The sequence below is a fragment of the Antechinus flavipes genome, chromosome 6 (assembly GCF_016432865.1).
Source record: "Antechinus flavipes isolate AdamAnt ecotype Samford, QLD, Australia chromosome 6, AdamAnt_v2, whole genome shotgun sequence".
In the NCBI taxonomy this organism is placed as follows: domain Eukaryota; kingdom Metazoa; phylum Chordata; class Mammalia; order Dasyuromorphia; family Dasyuridae; genus Antechinus; species Antechinus flavipes.
This window is the reverse complement of record NC_067403.1, coordinates 163,089,753-163,102,155: the sequence shown is the minus strand read 5'-3', so window position 1 is coordinate 163,102,155 and position 12,403 is coordinate 163,089,753. Positions and strand designations below refer to the sequence as shown.

General features: G+C 34.5%; 1 protein-coding gene across 1 annotated transcript in view; it reads left to right on the top strand.

The window, feature by feature from the left end:
• The window catches only part of FRAS1 (Fraser extracellular matrix complex subunit 1), a 360,951-nt gene that overhangs the window by 158,406 nt on the left and 190,142 nt on the right, over positions 1 to 12,403 (top strand). The window contains exons 23-26 of the mRNA XM_051966720.1: positions 717 to 857; positions 2,774 to 2,914; positions 4,660 to 4,930; positions 9,977 to 10,061. Of these exons, the coding sequence (XP_051822680.1) occupies positions 717 to 857; positions 2,774 to 2,914; positions 4,660 to 4,930; positions 9,977 to 10,061 (638 nt within the window). The remainder of the gene's footprint in view (positions 1 to 716; positions 858 to 2,773; positions 2,915 to 4,659; positions 4,931 to 9,976; positions 10,062 to 12,403) is intronic.

The following is a 12,403-nucleotide window of genomic DNA, read 5'->3' as shown; positions in this document are numbered from 1 at the left end:
TGTGTGTGACTATGAATGTATTATGTGATTGACAAAGCTCTGTTCCAGGGCTTAATACAGTCAGCATATTCTCATTCATGAACAGGAACACTTGGAACATTCCATCACCTTTAAAAAATTCATCCTATTTTTTATTTCTGCCCTGGTCTCTAGGTCAGTGACATGCTTTTGATGAACATACAGATCTTTCCATTTGGGTATATTAATAATAATAATATTTAATTATTATTATTATTTTAATGATGGTTTTTATTGTTTTATAGATAATATAATTTATATTATACATAATTTATGTGTTATATAATTAAATAATAATGATAAGAGCCATCAAAGTTATTTTATTTTGTATTCTATTATATATACTTATATACTAATACATATGATTACATGTTAAATTATATATAATTGTTATATATCATATCTTAGACATATATGGGGCATATCTTGTTGGAGAAGAATGTTTAGGGTATAATTTTAATCTAATCAATCAACATTTTTATATTAAATATTGTGTTCTGCATATGAAAGCCTCTCTCTAACTGTCTCAGACCAGGTTATTCTTGCAAAGATTTTGTAGACATATAAAAATAGAAATGTGGATCAATAGAAATCGCTGTACCTTGATTCTTTCTTTTGGGAATTAATAATATGACCCATTTTTTAAAAACAGATTTTAACTCTTCCAATTATTGTTTCTTTTGATTTTGTTTTTTTAGACTGTGGTGATCATTGTCTTGAGTGTCTGGGTCCCCATGAATGTACTCACTGTGAAGAACCATTTCTCCTCCTTGAAGCCCAGTGTACTCAGAAATGTGGCAAGAGACATTATGTAGACACCAGGACACAGAGATGCATAGGTAAGGTTTATCTGAGGAAGCAAAAGTTCTGAGGATGGGGGAAAATATCTGTATTCAGTGTGTTGATTTCCAGGGAACCACTAGCTTTTGTGATACAGGGATGGGCAATCTTGGGGAATCATCTAAAGCAATTGACAGTTTCCTATGCAAATTTGTTAATTACCAGACTAGATAGTTGATAAAAATTCAAGCCAATAATGAACTCTTTTATATAAATCATTTCTGCCCTTAAAGTTCTTTAGGAAGAATAATTCCAAACTAACATTTAATGGAACAGAAAGAGTGCATTAAGTTTTCTATTGAGAGGGCAATGTTGAGATGGAAAATGTGATGGGAAGAAGGACCAAGGACACCAAAGCATATGGTCTTTTGGACTGTTTAAATGTAGTGACTAGAAATGTGAGATTCTTATGCAGCTAAATTTAGATAAGTCTTTCTGATTAAAATCAGAATTTATAAATTAGGGGTGATTTTTGCTTTACAACCTTAGCCCCTCATCCCCAAAAGTTTCTATTTAACCAAATGGTTCACTACAATAATTATTTAAATAGATCCCGGAAAAGATATAAAAGGATCCAGTGAACAAAAATATGACTTAGAATATTTTTCCTACTTATCCTTCAAAGCTCAACCCAAATATTATTTTCACCATCTAGCTCTGACAGTCTTGGGAATTCACCTTCATTTTCTCAAAGGGCAGTTTATGTTAGCTTTTTCTGATTTCCCAAAGTTGATAATAACTTTCCCCTTTGTACTTCCCAGTCCACTAATTCTCTTATCTAATTATCTATCTATTTATCTAAATCTATATCTCTCTCTATATGTGTGCATATACAGTAAATTCTTGTCATTTATAATAGTTAGGGGGTATGAAATTGCTGTGAACAGTGAATTAGCAAATACTGAATACTGAATTATTTACTTTGAGTCTCTAATTTACTTTATCATGTCATAATCATACATTATCATTGTATATGATCTCATATACAAACTTGCAAATTACCTCTTAATTTTTCTGAATATACCATATTTATTTATTGACATTGAACTCATGACCAACAGCACTCTTAAGTCATGATTGAATACAACTTATTTAATACACTTTTTTTTTCTTTATAAGACATCTCAATTTTTTTGTACTCAGAAAAACTAGACTTCAGATAGTTGGGGGTCATCCCCCCAAGCCAGTCACTAACAAAAAGCACAAAAATGTGAAAAACTTGACACTAAATAGACCAATAATGATTCTTGTTTATAGTATAAAAACTAAAATAACAAGGTACAGCATCCTTCACCTTTTTTTTTACCTTCAGTTAGGAGTGTGTATTTCGAGTGACCCAAATTTTTTGCTGCCCTGCACATGTCCGTGAATGACCATAAAATCATGGCAAGCATTGATAAAAAATTTAGCACATAGACAAATTTGCAAATACAGTCTACAAATAATAAAGATTAAATATAAATCATACATATGTTTAAATATATAACACATAATATGCATATATATAAAAACACTGATAATTTAATATATGATTTATAATTACAACATATAATACAATATATTATAAAATATTTATTTTACTGTACAGTATTATTTATTTTGTTCTTCTGTGTGCTAGACATACAGCATGAGAGCAAGATTCATATCTTATCCAAATGTTATGTTGCCCTTTGTTGCATGTGTCTAGCACAATTAAGTTTAGTAAGTTGCCCCAAATGCTTGTTGTATGAATGCTGAATATATACCACCATGGGCTATGAAATTCCATCTTTTTTGATTCCTGATTTGAGTGACTTTTCTGTGATCAGAAGTTATTTCATCTTGGCTATGAAGTTTTTTTTCTGTTGGCTGGAGATTTGGGGGAACCTCTGACAAGACTAATGGAGCTGCCTTCATTGTTTCCTGTTCCTGACAGCCTGTCCCCCTGGGTGTTTGGAGTGTAGCCACGAGGAACAGTGCCATCTCTGTGATCATGGCATGTCTCTCAAGAATGGGCTTTGTGTTTCCAGCTGTGCTCCTGGCTTCTCTGGGCACCTCCAGAATGGAACGTGTTATGGTGAGTGCCCACCGAGGGAGTCTCATCTGACAGTCTTGGGAATTCACCTACACTTTCTCAATGGACAGGCTGTGTAGTCAGCAGGAAAGGCTCCATTTGTTAAAGAGCTATCACTTACAGTACTCCCACTTTTGTGTGGACATCTTGAGTTGCTTGGGAACAAAGGGCTTCTCGCGGATTTGGCAAAGCATGATAACTGAGCCAGAATACCATAAACTTTTTTTAATGGGAGAAAATAATAACCCACTTACAACACCCCAAAGTATCAATATATAGAATCATCAATTGAGATATGATTGTATCTACATGGAGAACAGAATGCAAGCAGATGTAGTATGAATGCATGTCTATTATGTGCACATTTCTGAAAGACTGACAAGTCAACCTCCTTTCCATTATCAGTGCTCTAAAGCAACTAGAGGGTAGTCTCTCCAAATGCATAAATAAATGATTTACATCATCAAGAAAGAGTTCATTTAAATTAAAACTGACATTTGAATACAAAGCACTTAAAGTGAGCAAATCTCTGAAGTTATTTTGTTATTGTCGTTAATTTTTATCTTCTTGGCTAAAATGCTCTCCTATTTGTGTAAATCCCATAGTAATTGAGAATTCAGCTTACTCTTCTTGGCATGTAGTGGAGAAATCATCCTGTGAAAGTTAATTACATTGCCATCAATTAATAAGCATTCCTTAAGTACCTACTCTGTGCCTGGTACTCTAGAGTAGATTTACAGTATAATAGTTCACACTAAAATTCAGCATTCCAAAGCTGTCCTTTGTGATTTAGGTGTAGGAGGGAGCCCTAGCTATTTAATTCCAAGTATTATAGTTTGAGGTAGGGATATTGCATCCCTGTATTACAGCATCCCTAACAGGGATATTTCTTTCCTAGTGATGAACAGAATTTTAGATTTTCTGAGCCTGGGTTCATTTTGCATCTTAACAAATGTCAGAAGTCAAATCCAATAAGTGAATAAATAAGATTTATTATTATTATTATTATTATAAGAATAAATAAATTGCTACTCATATATCCTTACATCAAAAAAACCATTTTAGAAAAATCTGTTTTTGATTGCAATCAAATATTTCTCTTACTTTTTAATCTTAATGCAGAGAATCATATACTATTTTGTCATGGACCCCTTTGGCAAGCCTGGCGAAACCCCTGGACATCTAATAATGTTTTAAAGTACACTAAATAAAGAATATACTATTAAAAGAAAACTATTATATTGCAATATAATTACAATTTTTTTAATGCTCATTGATCCTATGTTAAGAATCAATGAATGGGTGCAGTTAGGTGGCACGGGGGATAGATCCCTGGCCACCCAGCCTTAGTCACTTGACACTTACTAGTTATGTGATTCTGGGCAAATCACTTAACCCTGATTAGCTCCCACCATCAAAAAGCAACAACTACCAAAAAAATGAGATTTATGTACAGGTGACTTGGGATATAGATTTTAAAGGTAGAAGAAGGGACATAGATTTGATGGCTTGACCATAGAAGTCATAAATAGAGAAGGAAACTGGGATCCAAAGAGATTAAGTGAATTCTCAAATACCTGAGGGAGAATTCAAATTCCTCTCTTTCTTGATGTCAGTCTAGCCCTTCCCATCATGTTCACCTGGATTTTCATCCAAAGTAGTTTTGAATAACATCCAAGCTTAGATGATATGACAAAGAATTGGAGAACATCAGTGTCTGACCTTGCTAGTTTTGTGTTGTTTTCTAGGCAGCACCTATACCCACCTCCTTAAGACGAATGCTTCTCTTGCCCTGGGGATCGGCTCGGTGAAGCCCCTGGATTTCTCCTTGCTGGATGTCCATGCGGTAGAAGGCAGAGGCACAGAGCTCCTGTTCCATGTTGCCAGCATCCCTACTAATGGCCAGTTGGTGCTCCTGCTGAATGGAAAAGAGGTCCCTCTGGGGGCAACTGACCATTTTAACTGGGAAGACCTGACAGAGAAGAGAGTACGCTTTGTGCACAGCAAAGACAAGCCCAGGTGATTCGGCATAGAATTGTTATTTTTCTCCCCTGCTTCCTCTTCCTTTCCTTCCTCTCAATCTCACCTCTCAAAGAGCAGCCTCTCAGTTTCTTGGGATGATAGATATTGCCTAAGTACAAGGCAGTTTCATCCGACTGCCGCCATCTCCTTGTAACTGCTCAGGAAATATGCTTCCGTTACAGACATTTTCACTTTATCACATAATTATGGGTAATTCTCTGATGTGACAGGAAAGTTCCTAGCACAATTACATAGCTGTGAAGTCCAATAGAAGCTGAATCTATCATAGACGCAGCTGCCCCAGCTGCTCTGTCTCCATCTATTAGAATGAATATTTTATTTATCATTTTATCATGAAACATGCTCTGATAGGGATTATTAATTTCTGGGAATATTAAAAATGAGACCTGAAAGTACCGTCGACTCTTAATTATTGAGTCTGTGGATTAATTGAGGCTAATTTTTCAACTGATCCATATTTCTGCTGCCACTCAGCACACTCCCGATAGTCTCCTCCTCCTCCTACCACAGACGGTGTATATCCTGTGAATGCAAAGTGATTCTACATTAGGTGAAATCAAGCATATTTCGATAGTTAAATTAAACAGGTATATGCCTATAATTTTAGCTACCAGGTAGGCTGAAGCTCACAAATCCCTTGAGTTTAGAAGTTCTGAGCTGCAGGGTACAAAGCAAATCAGATGTTCTCACTAAATTCAGCATCAGTAAGGTGGGCTCTTGGAAATAATAGGTCCGGTAAGTTTACTAAGAAGAATGAACAGATGCAACTTGAAAACTGAGTAGATTAAAGCTTCCATGTTGAGCAGTGATGAGGTTGGACTTGCCCTTCTGGCCTGGATAGTATAGTGTGACATCTAAAGTTTGAGAGACAGTTTTGGGGAAATGTAATGATTTTATTAATAAAGTTAGCACGTGTATTAATAAAAAAAGAGATCAATAGCATTCTCAAATGCCAGAGACCCCTCATATTACAAAGGAGGGGCTAGATTATATTCCAGTGAAGGTCTTGAGGTATGTGACTTAAAATTATCCAAATCTTGGTAAAAGAAACTTACCTTTTCCATATCATCTGTCTGACAAAAAAGAGAATCCACATTTTCCCACACCTCTCTGAGTAGACACAATGATCAGGAATGTGTTCTTAATCTAAACTTAGAATTTCTTTCACTGAATTTGATTAGATTTTTAGCCTGGGCAAGTCTTTGTTCAAGATTTCCCACATTGGTTGATATTTGGATAGGAAAATAGAAATGAGGGAAAACCTTGGTCCTGAGTAAAGAGAGAAATAATAATTTTTCTCAATAGGAAAACTAAGAGAAGGGAGGAAGAAAGAATAGAAAGAAGGAAAGAAAGAAGGAAGAGAAGGTATGTAGAAGGAAGGAAATGCAGGAAGGATGGAGGAAGGAAGAAAAAAAGAAAGGGAGAGAGGAAAGAAGGAAGGAAGAACATCTTATCATTTAGATAAGCCCTTATTTTAGATTATCCATCCCACTGCTTTTCTTCCACATTGCAAACAATTTTAAGTTGATTCTAGGTGCAAATAGGCATCTAGAGTTAAAGGCATGGAAAGGAGATTAGTTGAATATTTATGTGGATATATTTACTTATTCTTAGATTGAATATTTCCCATTTTAGTTCTGCCACAAAAGGGACAGGCAAAATTGCGAGGTAGGTAAATATGGAGCCTTCTTTTTATATTAGCTCATTTCTGACAGTACTGGTAACCTCAAAAAAAGTTCAATGTTAACTGTAATCATAGCAAGAGTAATAAATGTGGCCTCAATCCTGAAGGAGGCCAAACACCATTATGAGGAGAAATGTTGCAGATTCACCAATTCATTTTATCTTGGAGACCACATACACATGCGTATGGAGACAACATACACATGCATATGTACATATATATATATGTCTGTGTGTGTATATATATATATATATATATAAATATATATATATATATATATATATATATACATACACCCACATACACATATATACACACCCCAAATATCAAGAATAAAATATATTTTAATAAAGGAAGACATTAGCATTGGAGGGGTAAGGATAAACAAAATCTACATTTAAAAAGTGGTTCTTGAACTGTGTATTTTAAAACTTTATTTGGTATTTTATTTTTCCCCAATTGTATGTTAAAATAGTTTTTAACATTTGTTTTTAAAATTTTTATCTTAAACTGTATCTTTAAGTAAGTAAGAGATTCTAAAAGGAGGGGGTGAAAAAAGAAAATATATTCCGAGTGTTGAGGAAAGAAATTAAAGACTCAGAGATAGGTCATGGATGAAGTACTCTGTGTTCGGCACAGACAGAAGATCAATTTGACTGATTCCAAAGCAGATGGAAAGGGGAATAATGCATAACAAAACTGGAAAATAGATTGGAGTTAAGTTTAGAAGGGCTTTAAAAGCAAAACAGAGTTTATATTTTATCCTAAAAGTAATAGGGAGCCACTAGAGTTTATTGAGTGAAGGAGGTTGTTGCAATAAGAATAGAGCAAATATTGATGTTTGAAATAAGCACAATTTTTTTTTCCTGCTGGATCTGTGATTACATAGGGAAGTCCTAATGAAAAAATTCCTTCTACCAAAATCAATCAGCTCCTCACTGCCTAGAAGACCTCTTTTTTCACTTCTGTTTTTTAGCATCATGGTTTCATGATACCACCTTTTGCAGGAAACCTTCTCACCCACACTCATCACTAATTTCTAGTGCTTTCCCCTCTAAGGTTGTCTTCTTCTCACTCCATGAGGAAGATTCATATATGTGTGAGTGTGTATGTGTATGTGTGACTGTGTCTGTGTAATTTCCCTCTTATAATTTCCTTGAATCAGCAAATATTAAGTACCTCCTATGTGTCAGGTACTGAGTTTTGGGTGTGCAAGAAAGGCAAAAAACAATCCTTTCCCTTGAGGAGCTCACCATGTAATAGAATGAAAGCAGGAACCATTTCTGAATTTTCTTTTTATGCCCAATTTTTAGCTCATTACTTGATATATAGCAAATAACAAGCTCTTATGTGCTTATTGATTAATTGGAACTTATAGACATGGAGTTGTCTGATTCACTAAGAGGTTAAATGACTTATTCAGGGGCATTCACCATCAGGACTTCCCCGGTTCTCCCATTCATATTGCTTCCTAGGTCAACTACAACTAGGTGAGCTACAGCATGACTGACTCTTTGATAGAATATGTGCATATAATAGAATTTAAATAATTACTCAGACATTCCTTTATTCACTTTGTTGGAAGTATTTCTACATATTTCACTGCCTTTATTTACATCAAACTTCCCCATCCCCAAATATACCCTTTTATATGCATTACTGTATTTGTCTAAACAAATATAGGCATGTTTTAAGTCAAGTAGGCCAAAATCTGAATCTAATTCTTTAACTCTGATATATTCATAAATATTTTTAGCTTGTTATTTTTGTTTTTCTTTTTTTATTTATAGAATAAAACAGCATTTCCATAACATAGTATAATAACAAGATGCTTGTACACACAATGGAAATTTTCATTATGTACAATTTGCTATTCTTTTAATATATTAATCAAGCTATCATGTAAATTTATTTCTTTTTTTCCCCTTTTATTCTTCTCTCTACCTGTTCCCAACCTAGATATGGTTAACTTTAGAAACAAATAGGTATATGTAAGTAAAATTATTCAATACTTCTATTTATCAATTTTATGTCTGGATACAGATGGTGTCACTTAGGTGACTAATACTAGTTTAAAATTAATCTGTCCCTGCCACTACCTCTTCTGCTGGATACCAGAACTTCTTAAATGGTGGTTGTGACCTCATATAGTATGATACAACTAAATGTAAGGGTCATGAAATTATGATTTATTGTCAGCAAATATTTGATTTGTATCCCTATTTTATATACCTATATATCTGGTATCACATAAAATTTCTCACGTGAAAAGAGATTTTGAATGGGAAAACAAATAAATAAATCCAAACTCCCGATCCTTCAATATTTGCATGCATAATTTGACAAAACAAATTCCACATTAATCAGGTTAACCAGATCTTAAAAACATATTTCTCTTTCTGCATTTTCTGTCAGGAAGTAAGTGATAGGCTTTTTCTTCATTCTTTTGGACTTATTTTTCAGTTTGTTGATCTGAGTTTTAAAATCTTTCAAAGTAATATTTCTTCTTTAAAGTAAGCATGGTATAAATTGTTCCTAGTTTTGCTCACTTTTCTTTGCATCTATTTGCATAGAAAGAAGCCTTCATAGTGTCCTCTAAAATTGTTTAATCATTTCTTAATACACAATAACATTCCATTATATTCTCCTGATGAATTTTAGAAACAATGTAAGAAACTGGAATGTTATATAGGCGTTATGCAATCAAGAGGTTTAATTGTGGGCAATATTTTTATGGTGCTTCATCTTGGATAATTATAAGTCTTAGGTTTTAATTTCTAATAGACAAAAAGAGATGTGATATAGTGAAAGGTTTCTTAAAATTTTTCCACTTTGACCCCTTTTCATCTGAGAAATTTTTATGTGACCATAGGTATATAGGTTTACAAATCAAACACTTACTGATAATAGAATGATAATTTCACAGCTCTCACACTCAGTTATGCAACCCCATATAAAGTCATGATCTATAGTAGAAGCAGCTTTGGTATAATGGACTGAGAATCACCTTGAGGTTAGGAAGGCTCCCCCGTTCCAAGTCACCAACACTGCCCAACACTGTACATAACTATTCTGTGACTTAATTGCTCTACGGCCAGGCAATTTCCTAAGATGAATCATATATTGCCTCTTACTGATAATATAAGTTTCCCAATATGGAGTTTCCATGTCCCTTTCTCCTCAATCTCCACCCCTAACTTCTCTCAAACTCATTCATTCCATAATTAATCTTTAATTCAAATCCTGACTTGTACAACACAAATAGATTCATTATGATCTTGTTCAGAGACTATCTTTATAATGTTAATTTTTGTTTCTTTTTTTGGATATTTGTTTAGGAAAGGCCATTTTTCCCTGAGAGTGAGTGACCAGCAATTCTTCTCTGAACCACAACTTATCAACGTCCAAGCATTTTCCACACAGGTAATGATAAACCTTAATGTAGATTTCTTAAGTCAGTTTGGGAAACCGCAAAGGCGAAGCAAAATTTCTTCAATGAGATCATAAAGGATTGTACCAAAATTCCTGCTGCCTTCATTTTTTTCCACGAAAAAGATAGTGGGGATAATTTGTATTACTGTAGGGTCATGGAGGAAAACAAAACTAATGCTCAAGTCAAAATCAGAAAATTTGGATTTTCCATTGTGCCCTTGACCATTCACCTACCTGAGCTCAGTTTCTTTGTCTGTAACATACCCACTCTGCCTCTTCCAAAGGAATTTTATGAATACCAAATGAGATAATAAAACTTCAGTTGTAGACCAGGCTTTCTACTATCAGTGCTAACTTTATATATAAATTTTTAGACGTAGCTTTGCGGAACTTGACTGATATTAATAATTATTATTGTCAACTTTTCTGAACTTGCAAGGTATCAGACATCAATGGTTATGCTACTAGGGGATTTCACATGATGTACTGTTTCTTGAGGTTTGTCTTGTCCAATCCAGAATCTTTTAACTTATTTTTTGATTATCTTGATAACTATGTTAGTAAGATTGGTTTCCTTTATAGTTCTATGTATTTTGGTATGCATTTAAAAATAACATTATTTGGAGAAAGAGTTCATGATGTGACATTTAAAAAGGTTTGAAAAGCATAATTTCTGAGTAATTTAATCATGTTATTAATAATGTCATCATTTTAATAAAAGGATAATTATTTGGCCATCTCTTTTTTAGAGCAAAGGCAAATATGGCGGTGGTTTACAATTTATATGCTCCTTTGAAAGTGGAGTGTTCAAGAGATTGGCAATCAAGTCTAATTGGTTAATAGTTAATGAGAAAATGAATATTACAATGAGTGGACATCAAATTTAATTAAATTACTTAATCTTAAATTACTCCTAGCCTTGGATAATCTATAGAACACAATGGCTACCAGACTTGGATGGGTCTGGATAGAGGAGAAGGTTAGCTCAATCTTCAGAGATTGAGGTCTTGAAATGAGGAAAAAAGAAAAGAGCAAATCTGAATCTCCCCAAATTAGAAATGATTTCTCTCAGTTGGATTCACTAGTCTGCCAGAGGAGTCCAAAGCTCAAAATAGTTAAGAATCCTTAGCTCAAGACCTTCTCTTTATAAATGGGGATACCGAAGAGCAGAAATGGTCTCATGTTAGGTCCTCTGATTACTTACAGAGTAGAAGAAATGGAACTAGAATGCAAGTGTCCTGAATATCACTCCAGTACTGTTTTTATTCCCCAGCGTCACCTTTTATACTGTTGTTTTTTTCTTTTGGAGTTGGGTTGAGGTCCGCTTGATGGGCTAGGTAGGTGGAAATGGATATGGGCTTTCCTTGTCTGTATAAGTGTGCTTGATGTAACTTGTTTGTAGTCTAATAGTACTAGAGTATTCATTATGCTAGTTCATTGGTGTTTTTCTAGTTTTGCCTGTTTTAAGAAGATGACATTGCATCTTTTATCCATAACTTTAGTGGAGAAAAGGATTTTTGGAAAGTCTATTCCCCTCAGGATGACAATACAAATCTCTGCCATACCTTCTTATCCTGTGTAATTCTGATCCACATTCTCCCATTAGACTTCCATAGAAGATCTATCCTTATCCTGTGTAATTCTGGTCCACGTTCTCCCTTTAGACTTCCGTAGAGATCTACCCTTATCCTGTATAATTTTGGTCCACGTTCTCCCTTTAGACTTCTATAGAAGATCCAACCTTATCCTGTTTAATTATGGTCCACGTTCTCCCATTAGACTTCCATAGAGATCTACCCTTATCCTGTGTAATTTTGGTCCACGTTCTCCCTTTAGACTTTCATAGAGATCTACCCTTATCCTGTGTAATTTTGGTCCACGTTCTCCCTTTAGACTTCCATAGAGATCTACCTTTATCCTGTGTAATTTTGGTCCATGTTCTCCCTTTAGACTTCCATAGAGATCTACTCTTATCCTGTGTAATTTTGGTCCACGTTCTCCCATTAGACTTCCATAGAGATTTACCTTATCCTGTGTAATTTTGGTCCACGTTCTCCATTAGACTTCCATAGAGATCTACCCTTATCCTGTGTAATTTTGGTCCACGTTCTCCCATTAGACTTCCATAGAGATCTACCCTTATCCTGTGTAATTTTGGTCCACGTTCTCCCATTAGACTTCCATAGAGATTTACCCTTATCCTGTGTAATTTTGGTTCATGTTCTCCCATTAGACTTCCATAGAGATCTACCCTTATCCTGTGTAATTTTGGTCCACGTTCTCCCATTAGACTTCCATAGAGATCTACCCTTATCCTGTGGAATTTTGGTCCA